The 16,958-nt window shown below is 40.0% G+C and overlaps 1 protein-coding gene across 4 annotated transcripts in view; it reads left to right on the plus strand.

Annotated features, from left to right (window-relative positions):
• Positions 1 to 16,958, plus strand: part of veph1 (ventricular zone expressed PH domain-containing 1) — a 102,108-nt gene that overhangs the window by 57,951 nt on the left and 27,199 nt on the right. For all 4 annotated transcript variants that reach the window (XM_036004087.1, XM_031290725.2, XM_036004088.1 and 1 more), the window contains 5 exons: positions 798 to 1,018; positions 4,747 to 4,971; positions 6,584 to 6,948; positions 11,322 to 11,461; positions 11,818 to 11,952. In XM_036004087.1, the coding sequence (XP_035859980.1) occupies positions 798 to 1,018; positions 4,747 to 4,971; positions 6,584 to 6,948; positions 11,322 to 11,461; positions 11,818 to 11,952 (1,086 nt within the window). The remainder of the gene's footprint in view (positions 1 to 797; positions 1,019 to 4,746; positions 4,972 to 6,583; positions 6,949 to 11,321; positions 11,462 to 11,817; positions 11,953 to 16,958) is intronic.

Below are 16,958 nucleotides of genomic sequence, written 5' to 3' on the forward strand. Positions count from 1 at the left end.
TAAAACACAGCAAGGCCGTTACCGAATCATGTCACCTTTGTTCATCTGTCATCACGGATTCCTGTCTTGACTGGTTTACACCACTTTAAAACTTGTCTGTTTTGTGTTAAATAACGGGTTATGATCCAAAATGGGTCAGGATAAAACCTTGCAGTTTAAAACAGTGATTACAGGAAATAGCACAAAGAGAAGTATGAACCTTACTCTAAGAATAAAACAATTATGTGTAAAGTATTATTGTGTGTCAGAGGTGAGCAGGTTTTATATGTTCTGGATTCATTTTACACAGAAAGCAGGCTGAGAATGATCACATGTGTGTTTACGTGTCTTATTACGAAGGCAGATGGGAAAGTAATGCCATTTGGGAAAAAAAGAAGTTTATATTTTCTAATTTTGCTGAGAGCATGTGTTTGTAATTATTATTGTTTGTTATGATTTAGAAACAAAAGAAGTTGCACCCCCCCCAAACTACTTGGAAGTGTAAAACTAATGTGTGTCGAATTAGATAAAATACACTCTTTTTTCACCAAAACACATGTGACAGAATACTTTCACAAACACTGGCAATACTGGTCCCATTTTCAGTAATTATCAGTACACTAAGAAACAACCCACAACATTAACAAATAGCCATTAAAATGGATGATTTTTGTACAATAAAACTACTTGTTGGCAATCTTAATCTTTCTTTCCTTATTCCTATGCTTAGTTTTACGCTGGGACCAGCATGGATCACAACACCAGATGTTATCATTTTGACATCTTGTCTTTCTCTCTGTGTTGTTCCCTTTCTCCAGACTCATGCTCACAGCTCGTTGGTATACCTGGTGTCCTGTCTGGGCAGCATGGAGCACAGCTTTCACCACACATTGCTGCTGGAAATCAGAGCTCTGACCGACCGTTACCCGTCTTTACTGGGAGGCTGCGGTAAAGACATCTACAGGATGAGCAACTCGTTTACTGCTATAGCCCGACTGCTGGGGAGAAGACTGGAGGAGAGCGCGGCTATCCACTGCAGGTCAGGAGACACACATTTACAGGCTAGCTGTTTCCATCTGTTTTCAGTCTTTATGCTAAGCTAAGCTAGCTGGCTGCAGGCCGCATCATGATATGTAACCTACAGACATGACAGTGGTATTCATCCTCTCATCTAACTCATGTCCAGAAAGCGAATAAGCGTATTTCCCAATATGTCAAACTATACTGTTAAACATATGGATTTAGGGATGCTGAATAAAACAACACCAAACAAACTAATTAGACATGCTTGAAAAACTGAATATGTGTATTCATAAACAAAAATTAAAAAAGTGCTACTCCCATGTCAGGTGCTCATCTGGCAGCAGTAGGAATCCAGACTAATTTCTCTGTTAGAACTAGTAACTTGATTTGGGATATTTAAATGGATACCTCATGTTTTGTGTATATATATATATATATATATATATATATATATATATATATATATATATATACAGTGCCTGACAAAAGTCTTGTCGCTTATCTAAGTTGTAGGAACAACAAATAATAACTTGATTTGTAGTTGATCAATTGGAATCAGAAATGGTTTATATGAAAGGCAAAGGCTTCTGGATTATGCTTATTATACCAAAATAAAGGTTTGTATCATTCATTGAGTTTTATCATTGAATTAGGACAGAAAGGTCAGATTTGGCTTGGACAAAAGTCTTGTCGCATACAAAAATACAGTAATGTACGGTAGAAATTATACTTTATTGTGAATACACAAACATGCTACAATAACATCAGAGCATACGTAAAGTCATGGTGCCTTGGGAAAAAGAAAATGAGCTTGGAGGACTACATCCATACGTCTCGGCAATGACTCAAATAACGTATTGATGAAGTCATCTGGAATAGCAAAGAAAGCAGTCTTGCAGGACTCCCAGAGTTCATCAAGATTCGTTGGTTTCATCTTCCAAGCCTCCTCCTTTAGCTTACCCCAGACATGCTCGATAATGTTCATGTCTGGTGACTGGGCTGGCCAATCCTGGAGCACCTTGACCTTCTTTGCTTTCAGGAACTTTGATGTGGAGGCTGAAGTATGACAAGGAGCGCCATCCTGCTGAAGAATTTGCCCTCTCTTGTGGTTTGGAATGTAATGGGCAGCAATAATTTGTTGATACTTCAGGCTGTTGATGTTGCCATCCACTCTGCAGATCTCTCGCACACCCCCATACTGCATGTAACCCCAAACCATGATTTTTCCTCCACCAAACTTGACTGTTTTCTGAGTGAATCTTGGGTCCATGCGGGTTCCAACAGGTCTTCTGCAGTATTTGCAGCAATTGGGATGCAGTTCAATGGATGATTCATCAGAAAAATCAACCTTCTGCCACTTTTCCACTGTCCATCTTTTCACCAAGCTGTGGGCCTTTGCAAATGCAACACACTTTTTTAGTTGTCTTCTGTGTAATGCTGGTTTGTGAGCACTAATTCGGCCATGGAGGCCACTGCGTGAGAGAATTCGACAAACTGTTGTTATAGATACAGGGGTTTCTGGCAGAAAAAGGGCTGGCCCTGGACTGTCGAAGCAACAATCGGTCCTCTCGAACAGTTGTCTTACGGGGTCTGCCTGACCTGGACTTGTCATGAACTTCACCAGTTTCTTCAAATCTTTTTCTTATCTTTTCCACTTGACGTTTGGATACACTGAAGATGTCTGCCACCTCAGCAGCAGACTTGGTCTTCAGGCTCTTGATGATCAGCACTTTGGTCTGTGGTTGAATCTTTGGCATGTTGTGAGAGGTCAGGTTGCACTTCACATGAAGGTCTGGTGTGCTGGAGTTCTTTTTATACACACCCAGGAATGTGTTAATTACAGTATTTGTCACAGGTGAAACTCTAATCTGTGATTGGTTGAATCATATAAAGACACAACAAGACTTTTGTCCAAGCCAAATCTGACCTTTCTGTCCTAATTCAATGATAAAACTCAATTAATGATACAAAACTTTATTTTGGTATAATAAGCATAATCCAGAAGTCTTTGCCTTTCATATAAACCATTTCTGATTCCAATTGATCAACTACAAGTCAAGTTATTATTTGTTGTTCCTACAACTTAGATAAGCGACAAGACTTTTGTCAGGCACTGTATATATATATACTATACTATAAAGAACTACAGTACAGCAACATACCACCAGAGATTCATTGTTGTTCAATTCAATGTTAACAAATGTTTTTGTTCATATTTTTATTAGTTCTTGTATAAGCTGTGATGTTCCTTCAAGTAATACAGCAAATACCGTCTGGTATTTCCTCCCATCATTTAAAGAAACTGACAACTTAACCTGTTGCCAGAACTTAAGACTGATTTGTTTGCCTGTTTAAATGTTTTGCCTGTGGTCTTGTCACTGGTTTGAAGTTGCAAAAAGGTGATCTTCACATCCCCAATAAGCATTTAACGATATTTAAATTAAAAACTGATAAGAGTTATGGGGTTGTTTGCTTGTGTTGAAAGGCTGCTGTCGATCAAATATGATCAATCCGCACACAGTGCTGATAAAGCAAATTTTGAAAAAACTAACTTTGATTGTTGCTTATTTACTTTTTTGTACTGTATTGTGTGAACAGTTCACTTTATTTAATATTGTATGTGGCGTTTTCTTTTGCCAGATGCAAATGTTCCACCAAAACAAGTTCCTTCCTGAGACCATTTTGCAGATTTGATTGGTTTAAAGAAATGCAAACAACGCAGAGAGTTTTATTCTCCTATCCTAGAATATATGTGTGGAGTAGCCAGACCTTACTCCACAGCCCTAAAGATAGGTCTGGCAATGCAAGACTACATGACAAAGGACAAAGTACTCCAGTTGTAAACATCTAGATTGCCTAGAAAAATTCATAATGAAATCATTATTAATACAATATAATTAATACTGATTTCTGTTTTGAAACTTGTTTGAAACTTGTACAAAGCTAAGAGAATACATACTGTATACTAAGCCCATACATTCAATCGATTTGTGGTACTAAAACCTAAAAAATGTGGATTTGTAACAATATGCTATTATTATGTGCATAAGTTGACTGGAATTCATTTGGCTGTAGTGTGGGAATGACACGCACAGCTCTCTCCGAAACAAGAACATCATGTGCAGGATTGGAGGCTTCCAAAGACTTTGCTTGGGGTCTAATGGAAGAAAGACAGAGGGAACAAGGGATTGAGAGAGCCAGGATGGTTTATTAGTGAAAGAGCAGGGGGTGAAGACAGAAGAAAAACAACAACGGGGCAGTTGTAAGTCCTCTTTCAGCAAACAAGTGGACTGTTAAATGAAGTTATAAAGACCACTTGTAGGGAAAAAATAGGGACAGAAAGAAAGAATGAGAGAGATAGAGGGAGGGAGGGAATAATTAGTTTGGTTAGAGAGCAAAAGAGAGGAGACAGGCGGTGAGGGACAAAGAAAAACAAAGCCCAAGAGAGAGGGGAGAAAGTGAGATGTAGCCAGCAAAAGAGGGAGAGAGGGGACATGTGGGGTGAGAGACACAGAAATAGAGCCAGTCATTGTGAGAAAGGGAGAATTATAGAAACGCTAGCCAGAAATGTGTCTGTCCAGCTTCATCTCACGTGCCCACCACATGCAATCCAACCCTTTGCCCTCTGTGTGTTTGTGTGTGTGTGTGTGTGTGTGTGTGTGTGTGTGTGTGTGTGTGTGTGTGTGTGTGTGTGTGTGTGTGTGTGTGTGTGTGTGTGTGTGTGTGTGTGTGTGTGTTTTACAGGGTTGACGAGGCATGCCCGCAGTCTCCCTGTGCATATCTTCCGGGGGGAGGCACGGGAGGTAGTGGGTCAGAGGAGCGGCTGCAGGTGAAGATCCAGGCCTTCGATGAGAAAATGGCGGAGGAGGGGGAAGAGGAGGAGGTGGAGGAGGACTCTCCGGCTCCCCAGCGACGCTACAGCCTGAGCCAAGCCGTCAGGGAAGCGAGACGAGAAATGAGATTCAACAGGTTGGTTAGTACTGTATGTAACATGGCATGGCTCTGCTGAGTATCTGCTGAGTATCTGACTGAATAGTAAGAAGCCTGGGCTGTCTACAGAGACCGCGTTTTTTTACAGTGTGTTCAGGAGACAGGCAGCTAGCGAATAGTGAGGAGATGTTTGCTGTATGTGACAAAAAATGTTGTAGCCTAAAAAACGTGTGACATCGCTTAGAGCACCTTTAATGCCCTAACATTTTTTTAATCTTTTTAGCCTGAAGTTTTCTTTTGGTTCCCAGAATGCTTATTTTAAAGGTAGGATAACATTTTATAAAGACTTCTAGATATGTTTGGTGATAACCTTCTTAAAATGTTTTTAGCGGAAGGTTTTTTTTTGGTTCCCAGAATGTTTTTTTTAAACCTAGGATAACATTGTATGCAAACATTCAAAAAATGTTTGTTGATAACCTTCTTATATTTTTTAGTATTTTATTTCATTATTAGAAAATTAAGCCCTAACATTCTTTAAATGTTTTTAGAATAGGATATGCTTTAAAACCCTTATTCAAATGTTTTGTGGTAACATTTAGTTAAAATATGTTAACATTATTAGAACTTGTGGGTAACGTTAGCCAATGTGGTGGGAACGCTAGCTGGGTAGACTGTTAGCAATGTCATCTCGTTGATTTGATTGATTTCCAGTCAAACTAGCAAGAGATCCTTTGAGCCAAGAAGATATTGCTCTGTATCTATTTATTGTAGAAATCCAAAGATAACCTCTAACCAGGAAATGGATTAACTCCTTAAGGAGCCAGTATATTTCATCTGAACTGCTTGTCTGTTTGTTCATTGTCATGTTACATATTCCTAAAATTGGGGGACAGTATATTAAAAGGTCCACAAGTCCTACAGTTTGATTTCAAGTCCATTGTGCTGGTGTACAAAGCCAAAAATTGAACACATCACTTGTCTAATGCTTTTTGACTCTACTGCTGTAAGTTGATAGCATTGATTCCTGTTGCACGTTTCTGCTACAGAACTATACAACCATTTTTTTGTCCTAAAATGACGTTAGTTTGTCCTATAACAAATCTATCTTGTATAAAAAGTATTTACATATATGATAAATATCCATATAATAAGAAGTAGATTAAACAAAGAGCCTCTTTGAATCAGGGTGTTAACTCACCTTGTCAGTGCTAATGGTTCATTATCTGTTGTATTATAAAGTGAATAGTCCTGTAGACCACTGAAAATAATTGATAAAGTGTTGGCAAGTGTCTGTTAGCATGTTAGACTTGTACATGTTGCTACCTTACAAGATACATTGGGCACTAGAGTGCTGAATCATTTTAGTGTAATTTGTAACTAACGTAAAGTTGGCCAAAGACAACAAAAAGATCTTCAAGCAAAAGCAGACACTGATTACAAAAGATCAGTATCTTTAGCAAAGTAATGTATATGCCCACAATATAGTACTCCTGCCATGCATTGAAATTCAGACATTTTGCAGTTGTATGTTTTTCTTTTAGTTGTTACAAAATCATTGTCAACAATCTCCAAATGCCCACAGAACCCTGCAACAACACCAAACCCTGGACATTTTGCACCACTTTGTTTTATATTTTCTGGTCTCTCTTAGGTCAAAGAGCCTGGCTCTCCACGCTGTGCGCTCACGCTCCATCAACTCAGACACCGGGGAGGACGGTGAGGGATTGGAGCCAAGCCCAGACCACATCTCCTCCAACACATTGGTGAATTCACACTTAGAAAACCAGGAAGCACCGACTGCTGAGATGAAAGTGACGGGTGACGGTGCGATGCCCATTACCGCTGCCCTGGACAGAGGGGTCAAAGAGGCTCAGAAAGGTCCAAGCAGAGAGAAGGAGGAGCAGGAGGACGCCGACAGACTCTTCATCCATTTAAGAGACAATATGGAGACGATCAGAGAGTTCTGTCGAGACATGGTGCAGCAGATCCCCATACCAGAGCAGTGTGCGATAGAAGGTAATGTGAACATGACAAACGTCTTTGTCAGTGCATGCTTTCTTTGAGATCAGTTCTAGAAATAATTTGATGACAGTGTTATTGGTGTACGCAGTAGGTGGAGAAGAACAGTGCAGTACACAGAGAGAAGCAAAGGGAGGATTTGTGTAACCCACGGAACCTGAATGAGATTACAGTTAGACGTGGTGGCTGGGGTTGATTAATGATGTGGTATGAATCATTGTTGTGACCAAGTCATCTTTGCCCAAGTCCCAGTAAGTCTCAAGTCATTTGGTCCAAGTCTCAAACAAGTGTTGAGTTAGTTTTTTGGGGCCAAGTCAAGTCAGAGGTTATGTCAATTCAAGTCAAGTGGAGTCCTTAGTTAACGCAAGTCAAGTCCCAAATCAAGTCACGTTTTACATTTTTAAATCCAAAAGTGATTACTGGTGGCACAGACGCAGCCGTTATGGTGGTCTGGTCCGACCAATGAGGCTTCATTAGGGGTCTTTCATGTTACATGTTGCCATAGCAATGACTTTGATTGACAGCCAGTCCTCCAATCATGACAATCCCATACCGGGGAGCTTTTTGAGTCGTCCAATCATGATTCACAGTTTGCGCTGCTGCCGTTGCATAGCATACTTGATAGTTAGACAGAAACATGACATCGTTAAATTATATAATTATATATTTAACAGCTTGCATTCAATCTTATGAATACACGCAAGTCATTCGAGTCATCATGCCTCAAGTCAAGTCTTGAGTCATTAACTTACAAATCCAAGTCGAGTCTCAAGTCATACATTTTTTGTCAAGTCGCAATTCATCAAAACGGTGACTCGAGTCGACTCAAATTCAAGTCACCAAGTGTGAAGTCCACATCTCTGGTATGAATACACCTCCTCTTCTCCTCTCTCCTTCCCACTTTCACTCTTTACCTCACATAAACACCCATTTAGCCCCAGTCAGTCAGGGAATAGTTTTCCTTTAAATTTGCATGTGCTGATTAGTGATTTGTAATCCCGTCCAGAGGGCATGTGAGTGTGATTTTTCTCCTTTTACCCCAGTATTAGTTATAGTTCTCCTATAATTGATATCCTGTCTTGACCATCACCTTATATTGTAAATTTGATCTTTGACATTTTGTGAGCTAAGAGCTGTGTTTTTAGTTATTGAGGGCCATCAGCCAAGCTGGTGAAGAGGATCATATGATTTTCCTGTGGAATATCTCTGTTATGAACTCATACAATTTGGCAGTAAGTTACTGAGGAGCACAGCAAATAGTTTTTAAATTTCTTATTTCTTATTTATCTCCCCCTAGACTTTTATTAAAAATAGATCCTTAGATCGTGTCTTTGATTTGACGTTGAATGATTATATTAACTTTATCATCTCTGTCCCCCATTGGCCTCATCCATGGATTTACATTATATGCAAACCACCAGGCAAAACACAAACACAATTCATGAGAACTGTTTGGTTGATATCTAATCTTTGCAATTCAGATTCAAAATGGTTTCATCTTAAAGGGGTCGGTGTGATTAATTCTATTATTGGTTTTGGTCTTCTCATGGGAGAATTGCCCGACCTATTCTTTTATGTCATGGAGCTTGTCATGGAGCTAATTTGTTAATGGGAAAATGAATCAAGGTATAGAGGCAAATAATTGTTTTGAAGTGGTCAGGCTTATTAAATTCAGTTACATCTATACAACATAGTCAGGTTTAAGTAGAAACAGATGAATGTAATGCATACATATGTAGAATAAAGGACATATATATATGGGTGCAGTTTTGTGTGTGTGCACACTTGCGCTCATACCTTGTAGTTCTGGCAGTGCGTGCTGATTAGTAACAGGGGGTCAGTCAGTTCATGTGAAAAAACAATGAAATGAGAAACCTCCTGTGTCTCCAAACTAATTTAATCCACTTTCTAAAACTTTGTAATCCCTTTTCACATTTCCCCTCTCATTCGTCTCATATTCAGGAATTTGATATTTTATTTTCATTCATGTGTTATGCTTTCTGCTTATTTTCCATTTTCCAATTTGATTTGCTCCACTTGAATTCAGACTTCATTGTCATCTTATACTGTTGCAGCGCCTGTTTTAACATTTCCCATATTGAATCTGATTTTATTTAAACTTGATTCAGCCCCTCCTGAAATGATAAATCTTAGCTTAATCAATCAATCAATCAATCAAACTTTATTTATATAGCACTTTACAGCAACCAGCAGGTATCCAAAGTGCTTAACATCGAAACCAAGAATAAAAACACATATCATACAATATAAAGAAAGTACATGTAAAATCAGAAATAGTTACAGAGAAACAGAAGAACGAAATCGTCACACCACTGCTACGTATTAAAAGCCTGACTAAACAGATGCGTTTTAAGTTTGGACCTAAAAAGAGCTCCATCTGTAATAGTGCGGATATCAGGGGGTAACTTGTTCCAGAGTCTCGGGCAAGCAACTGCAAAAGCCTGGTCACCCCACCGTTTATATCTAGACCTTGGCACTTCTAAAAGTCGCTGGTTTGAATGGTTGAATGGTTTTTAATGGGATATAAATCACAGCTAAATTCAACCAACAAACAATGAAGTATGCATTTGATACATCAGATACACATATTTTACAAGATAGACACATTTAGACATAAAATGCATTGAGCTGGGCAACAAGATCTCTGGTGTCTTACACACCTGTAGTGTGGGTGCAGACATTCACATGCAAAAATTCAACACACATCAGTTCACACTTCAACTTCAACACACACACACATACTTAAGTAAGTACATAAGTATGCAACTGGACAGTACAATTATTTCTGTATTCCTTTGTCTGAGCCATTTGCAGCAGTGAGTCCCACTAATAGGGACAATGCTTCAGTCTTTTGAACATATTAAGATCAGACAAAGCTCACGCACACACTCGCACACACAGCATCAGACTCAAACATGACACGAGAGGTGATGATATTTTTATTGACAGGGGAAGGGAGGGGGTGTTAGGGGATTAGTCATTTTAACTAAGAGGCAGCCAGGAGTCATATACACACTCATAGACACACACACACGCACGCAAGCATGCACGCACACGCACACACACTAACACAGATGTATATGCACACACGTAAAACAGGAAAGACATAAAATAACAAACTCCTCCTTTGGCCTCTGGTTAATTGATTAAATATGAAGGTGAATGTAAATATACAATTGTTAAACACATATACATAGACACACATTCATTCCTCTAGCTGTAATTGGTGATTTGCATCTGCTCTCTTTATATTAAGTCTCTTAATGAGAATCAACCCCTAGCACTTAGGAAATGATGTCACAGGTGGTCTCAGCTGGATGATGTCATTGTTGCTGGCTGGCCTACACATGAGCTGCCGACCCATTCATCTCAAGGGATGAGGATTACACAGAAGAGTGTGCATGCACATGTATCGTCAATCCAAACACACACACACACACACACACACACACACACACACACACACACTGAGTTGACAGAAACATATTCAGCGTCTCCGACTGTCAGATACAGACAAACTTTCTCAGGAATGCATGCAACTAACGAGTGAAGCAGGATAAACATACACACATTCTATGTATTCTATTCTATCTATTTGCATCCTATAAACTGAGATAACCTTGGTTTTGTTGAATTGTTAAGGCTTTTGAGTTTTTCTGTATGTCCAGAATAACAAATTATGGTTTGATCACTTTGAACGACTTCAGTCACCTAAAGCATAGATAGTTTCACTTTATTATTAAAACTTGTAGGAGATATCCAGGATGGCTTTATAGTTTTTACAAGTTTCTGACTAGAACTAGAAGATGTTTGATTCCTTTAACCATCTTGGGGAATGCAGTTATTTGCTTTTTTTAGTTAGATGAGACGATTGATACAACTCTCATTTTTGTCCGTCTAATATAAGCCTACACCCAGCAGCCAGTTAGCTTAGCATAGCTAAAAGAAAGTAAACAGGGAAACCGCTAGCCTGGCTCTGACGAAAGGTAACTGCCTACCAGCACCTCTAAAACTCATTTGTTTAATTCAAACCAAATTATGAAAACAAGCTGTTTTACAAACAGTAACCATTATTTTATTTTGATCCAGCATATGATTTCCTTGTGAAGCACAGAAACTGTTGGCCCGTCACTGGTTTCTTCTTCCTGGCTGAGATGTGGGAGTTCGTGGGAGGTGGTGGGAGAAGAAGACATTTTCTGATGCATGCTATGAATCGATCTGTAAAAATGTTCCCAAGGTTAATCAAGTCCATATGTGCAAGGGACATAGAGAAGCACACAGATAAAGAGAGCTAGCTGGTTTAGCTTGGGAAAATTAATGATTTCCAATTTTATGTGTTCGTGTGACAGATTCAAATCGAGGATGTGTGGCCAAGCTGTCGTTCTCCTGTCCTCTTAAGGGCCACTACTGTCTGTACGCCAAGTCCTGCTTCAACCTGACCAGCCGACAGCCTCATCTTTGGATACACATCATGCTGCTACATCTACAGGTGCACAGCAAATCTGGTTCTGGTTTGCTCACTGAAGTTGTATTACATTGTAGAGCAGAAAGGAATGTTGTGCCCTTTTTGAAAATCTGGACTTCTTTTAATTTAACAGGAAAACCTAATGTAAACTTTACATTAAATGCTGATTCTGATTCTTGTCATTTCTGGGAATATATGAAGAGTTTTACAGTTGAGGAAATATCCTTGTTCAAATGCGTAATTGCAAACAAGAGTAGCTTTGTTTTCCCAACCTTTTTTCTCCTTTCTGCCCATACTTTTCCTCTTTCTCTATCCAAACCATATCTCTTTTTTATGTAATTTGTTTCTCTGCTGTTTTCTTTTCTCTCTCTTTCGACCAGAGTAAGTCCAGTGTCGCTCTGTGCTCCAGGGATGAGTGTGTCCAGGGGCTTGCCTCCCTTTGGGAGAAGACGCAGCTAAAAGGTGCTCACAGCTTCCCCATGGCCATGACACAGCACCCCACCCCACACAGGAAGGTACTGGACCACACTGTGTGTGCCTGGGTGCGTTTGTGTGTGTGTGTGTGTGTGTGTGTGTGTGTGTGTGTGTGTGTGTGTGTGTGTGTGTGTGTGTGTGTGTGTGTGTGTGTGTGTGTGTGTGTGTGTGTGTGTGTGTGTGTGTGTGTGTGTGTGGGGATGCTGCTTTCCCTATCTGTCTCCAGCAGAGAAGATGAAGTCAGCAGTAGTGAAAAAACATAAAAACAACTCTTCAACATAATAAAGTGTAAAAGTTCAACATCCACTTTGTTTAAATATGGAATGCACTAAATGGACAGTTCTGTATACAAGGCCTTTGCTCACCCCTGCTTCTCATCTTAATCATGACTGTGTGTGTGTGTGTGTGTGTGTGTGTGTGTGTGTGTGTGTGTGTGTGCCCATTTCAGTGTTTTTGTAAGTGTGTGGATGTGGGTGTTGTTCCATATGCTGCCCTTTCATAATGTGACAAGCTAAGTGGTCGCTAGGAAATAATTAGACCCACGAGAAAATACAGCTGTGGTTTGTTTTGTGTGTTTCCTGTGTTGTGGCTGCAATCAGATGGACCAGCTATGGTTACCATATGGAGCATGAACGTACCAGTTATTTATAAACACACACACATCAACTGTACACAGGGCAGCAGTGGCGGAGGAAGTACTCAGATCTGTTACTCAAGTAAAAGTACTGCATTAAAAATGTTAGGGACCGTTCGGTATTTATGGAATGGACCACCGGAGGAAAATAGGGGAGGGTCATGTCTTTTTATTCTTTGTTGATGGGAGGGTCATCCAATTTTTTTTAGTCAAGGGGGGAGGGTCACCCAACTTTTGTATTCATGAGAGACAGCAAAATTTCAAAGTGGCTTGTTTGGTGCATATTTATCCATGTAGCTCCATGTAGCTCTCTCAGTCTCGGCTCCTATCACTAGCAGATGGGTCCCTCCCTCTTTAGTCAGCCAGACAATTTGAGCTGTAGCTTTAGAGACCGTGGGATTTCCCAAACTGAATAAATCCTGCTCACACATATAAACACAAAACTGCTTTGCTAGCTCCATCGTGTTGTAACTAAGACATCTGCTGAAAAAATAATTTTATTCATTAGCATGATTGCTGTACTGTTTAGTTCAAAAACATCCAAAACACCGTACGAAAACATAGCGAACCAGACGCAAGCTTTTATTTTGAAAAGTCGAAGCTCGCACCACGGACAGCACCAGCCGGGATGGCACGAGACAGGAGGTCTCCAGGCTGCAGCCCCAGCCATACCTGACTCAAATAGCCTTTCGGTCCCGGTGATATTATATGAATGTAATGCATACATATGTAGAATAAAGGACATATATATATGGGTGCAGTTTTGTGTGTGTGCACACTTGCGCTCATACCTTGTAGTTCTGGCAGTGCATACTGATGAGTAACAGGGGGTCAGTCAGTTCATGTGAAAAAACAATGAAATGAGAAACCTCCTGTGTCTCCAAACTAATTTAATCCACTTTCTAAAACTTTGTAATCCCTTTTCACATTTCCCCTCTCATTCGTCTCATATTCAGGAATTTGATATTTTATTTTCATTCATGTGTTATGCTTTCTGCTTATTTTCCATTTTCCAATTTGATTTGCTCCACTTGAATTTAGACTTCATTGTCATCTTATACTGTTGCAGCGCCTGTTTTAACATTTCCCATATTGAATCTGATTTTATTTAAACTTGATTCAGCCCCTCCTGAAATGATAAATCTTAGCTTAGTGGGATATAAATCACAGCTAAATTCAACCAACAAACAATGAAATATGCATTTGATACATCAGATACACATATTTTACAAGATAGACACACGTGTTGTAACTAAGACATCTGCTGAAAAAATAATTTTATTCATTAGCATGATTGCCGTACTGTTTAGTTCAAAAACATCCAAAACACCGTACGAAAACATAGCAGACCAGACGCAAGCTTTTATTTTGAAAAGTCGAAGCTTGCACCACGGACAGCACCAGCCGGGATGGCACGAGACGGGAGGTCTCCAGGCTGCAGCCCCAGGCATACCTGACTCAAATAGCCTTTCGGTCCCGGTGATATTATATATATATAAACGACAGCCTTTTCAAGGCATTTGAGAAGGAAGGAGTGGTAGCATGCAAGCTCCCAAATTGACGCTCATCTGAGAAATGGAGTTTTGGATAATGTTCAGCTTTGGCAGCTTTACCTATATGCTAAAATATACAATGACTGAGGAAGCCTAGTGACGAGTCCATAGCAACCAGTGTTGAATTTCTTATTACCCAGTGTGCTTTGCTGAATGGTCTCAAATGTTTTATTGTTTTATTTCATGTGAATACTAGTTTACTAGATGAGTAACGTAGTATTTGAAGTAATGCAGTAATGCAGGAAGTGTGCATTTAGTTTCCATGCTTATTGTGTTTCCACAACAATGTTAGTGAGTAAATCTACTGAAATGGCCACCACACCATAACAGAGGAGTGTGATGCGTAAGATGAGAATGCAGAGGTTTAGTCACGTATGTCATGGCTGTAAAAAAAACAATGGCTCTCTGTATGTCTTTGCCAAGTGCAAACCAGTATAGAAGGCATCAATAGACTACAACTAAGGATTAGTGATTGGATCAACTGATTGTTTGGTTTGTAAACATTCCCAAAAAATGGAGAAAGACCCCAGAGTGACACCTTGACGATGCTTGTTTATTCCATCCAATAGTACCAACTTCAACATTATTAAAATGCTCATATTATGCTTTTTGGCTTTTTCCCTTTCCTTTATAGTGTTATATATCTTTTTTTGTGCATGTTATAGGTTTACAAAGTGAAAAAGCCCAAAGTCCACCCCAAAGGAACTTACCATCTCCAACAGAAAACACTGTTCACAAACTGCTCCAAACAGCTCTATTGTAGTCCAGCCTTTACTTCCGTGACAAACCAGCGTCACTTTGTAACGCCCTCATACTCTGCTTCTGACTGGGTAGTAGTCCTTACCTAGGTATTGCGCATGTGCGACTCCCAACAAAGATGGAACAGAAGTGAGATGCCTCACTCTGTAGCTAAAACAAAGAGCTCAACACACAGGGTGAAAAGAGGAGCTGCAGCAATGTGCAGTACAACAAAAATATAGTATTTTTTGAAAACCATGAAAACCTATTCTGGTACAACCTCTAAATACAATTATGAACCTGAAAATGAGCATAATATGAGCACTTTCAGAATAAATTCAAATTATTAAAATATTTAAAAGAAAAGCAGTAAATCCTCACATTTGAGAAGCTGGAACCATTAAAGGTTTTTGCATGACAAATGACTTAAAAGATTATTAAAATAGTTTCCAATTTTCAGTTGTACTTGGATAAACTGTTTGGTAGTTTAATTTATAACAAAAGCATTCATATTTTATGTTTTGTATTTAAAAATCTTAATTTGTTACTAAAGCTGTCAAATAATTGTAGTGAAGTAAAAAATGTCCACACTTAACACTATTTCCCTCTGAACTGTAGTGGAGTACAGTAGAAAGTGCCATGAAAAGTACAGCAAATTTCTACTTAAGTAAATGTACTTAGTTACATTCCACCACTGCAGGGCAGGCAGACTCATGCTGTGTGACACTCATCGGTTCAAAGATGGTCGTAAACATCTGCTTTTACTGTTTTCACTGTATCAGTCTCCAGTAAAACCTCTGATTTACCTGCTGAGCCACCAGTAAAATGTGCTTTCTGCTGTTCTCAACAGGCTCTAACTGGACCACTTGTACCTTAAATGAACGGTTCAACATTATCAAATCTCCTTATTTGAGTTTGATGAGAAAATCACTGACCCTTTCATGTCTGTAGAACATTAAATAAATACCTGATGATTATAGTTGGCATTAATAAGATGTAGTGATACCAAGTGATACCGACCCAACAATATTTTTTAAGTTTATTTTTTTTTTTATATATATGGGTTCAGTTTCATTTTCTAGTGGCGCACCAAGGACAACCACAGATAAGAGTATAGGAGATTTACTGGAGAGAGGGAAGAAGAAGACCACGACCTTTCCCTTCATCTGCATTTCCTCTTTGCTTTAATTCCCTCTCTATTAGTCCTCCAGCTTCACTCCTGTCACTGTCAGCCAATCAGAAACACATGTAGTGGAAGACAAGGAGAGAAGAGATGTGAAAGGGAGGAAAGCTATATTGCATATTTGGGAAAGAAAAGGTTATCCTGCTGTTCTGACAAGGAGATTTAAAAGTAGACTATGGGGCTTTATGAGGCTTTAGAGTTTCAAGAGGGAGTTATGTACGTCCTCTGACAACTCACTTTAGTAGTTTTTATGGGGAGCTTATTCCCCGGAGTCCTTATGTTTTTTCGCCCAGCAGTTTTCCTTGGATTAGGGTGGCACCTAAATCATGGTTGCAGCTGTCGCCGTGGCCCTGCTATGCCCTGCTACACCCTGCTACGCTCTGCAGTGCGCTGCTACGTCCTGCTATGTCCTGCTACGTCCTGCTACATCCTGCTACGCCCTGCTACGTCCTGCTATGTCCTGCTATGCCCTGCTACGTCCTGCTACGCCCTGCTACGTCCTGCTATGTCCTGCTATGTCCTGCTACGTCCTGCTACATCCTGCTACGCCCTGCTACGTCCTGCTATGCCCTGCTACGTCCTGCTACATCCTGCTACGCCCTGCTACGCCCTGCTATGTCCTGCTATGTCCTGCTACGTCCTGCTACATCCTGCTACGCCCTGCTACATCCTGCTATGCCCTGCTACGTCCTGCTACATCCTGCTACGTCCTGCTATGTCCTGCTACGTCCTGCTATGTCCTGCTCTGCCCTGCTATGCCCTGCTACACCCTGTAACACCCTGCAGTGCCCTGCTACGCCATGAACTACTACAACTACTATTTCTAGTCATAGTTCCATTATCTTTATTGTGACTACTATTGCCACTGTTCATCACACCCCCAACTGGCACCGTAAGACACCGCCTACCAAGATCCTGGGTCTGCCGAGGTTTCTTCCT

Source organism: Sander lucioperca, chromosome 8 (genome assembly GCF_008315115.2).
Source record: "Sander lucioperca isolate FBNREF2018 chromosome 8, SLUC_FBN_1.2, whole genome shotgun sequence".
NCBI classification, from domain to species: domain Eukaryota; kingdom Metazoa; phylum Chordata; class Actinopteri; order Perciformes; family Percidae; genus Sander; species Sander lucioperca.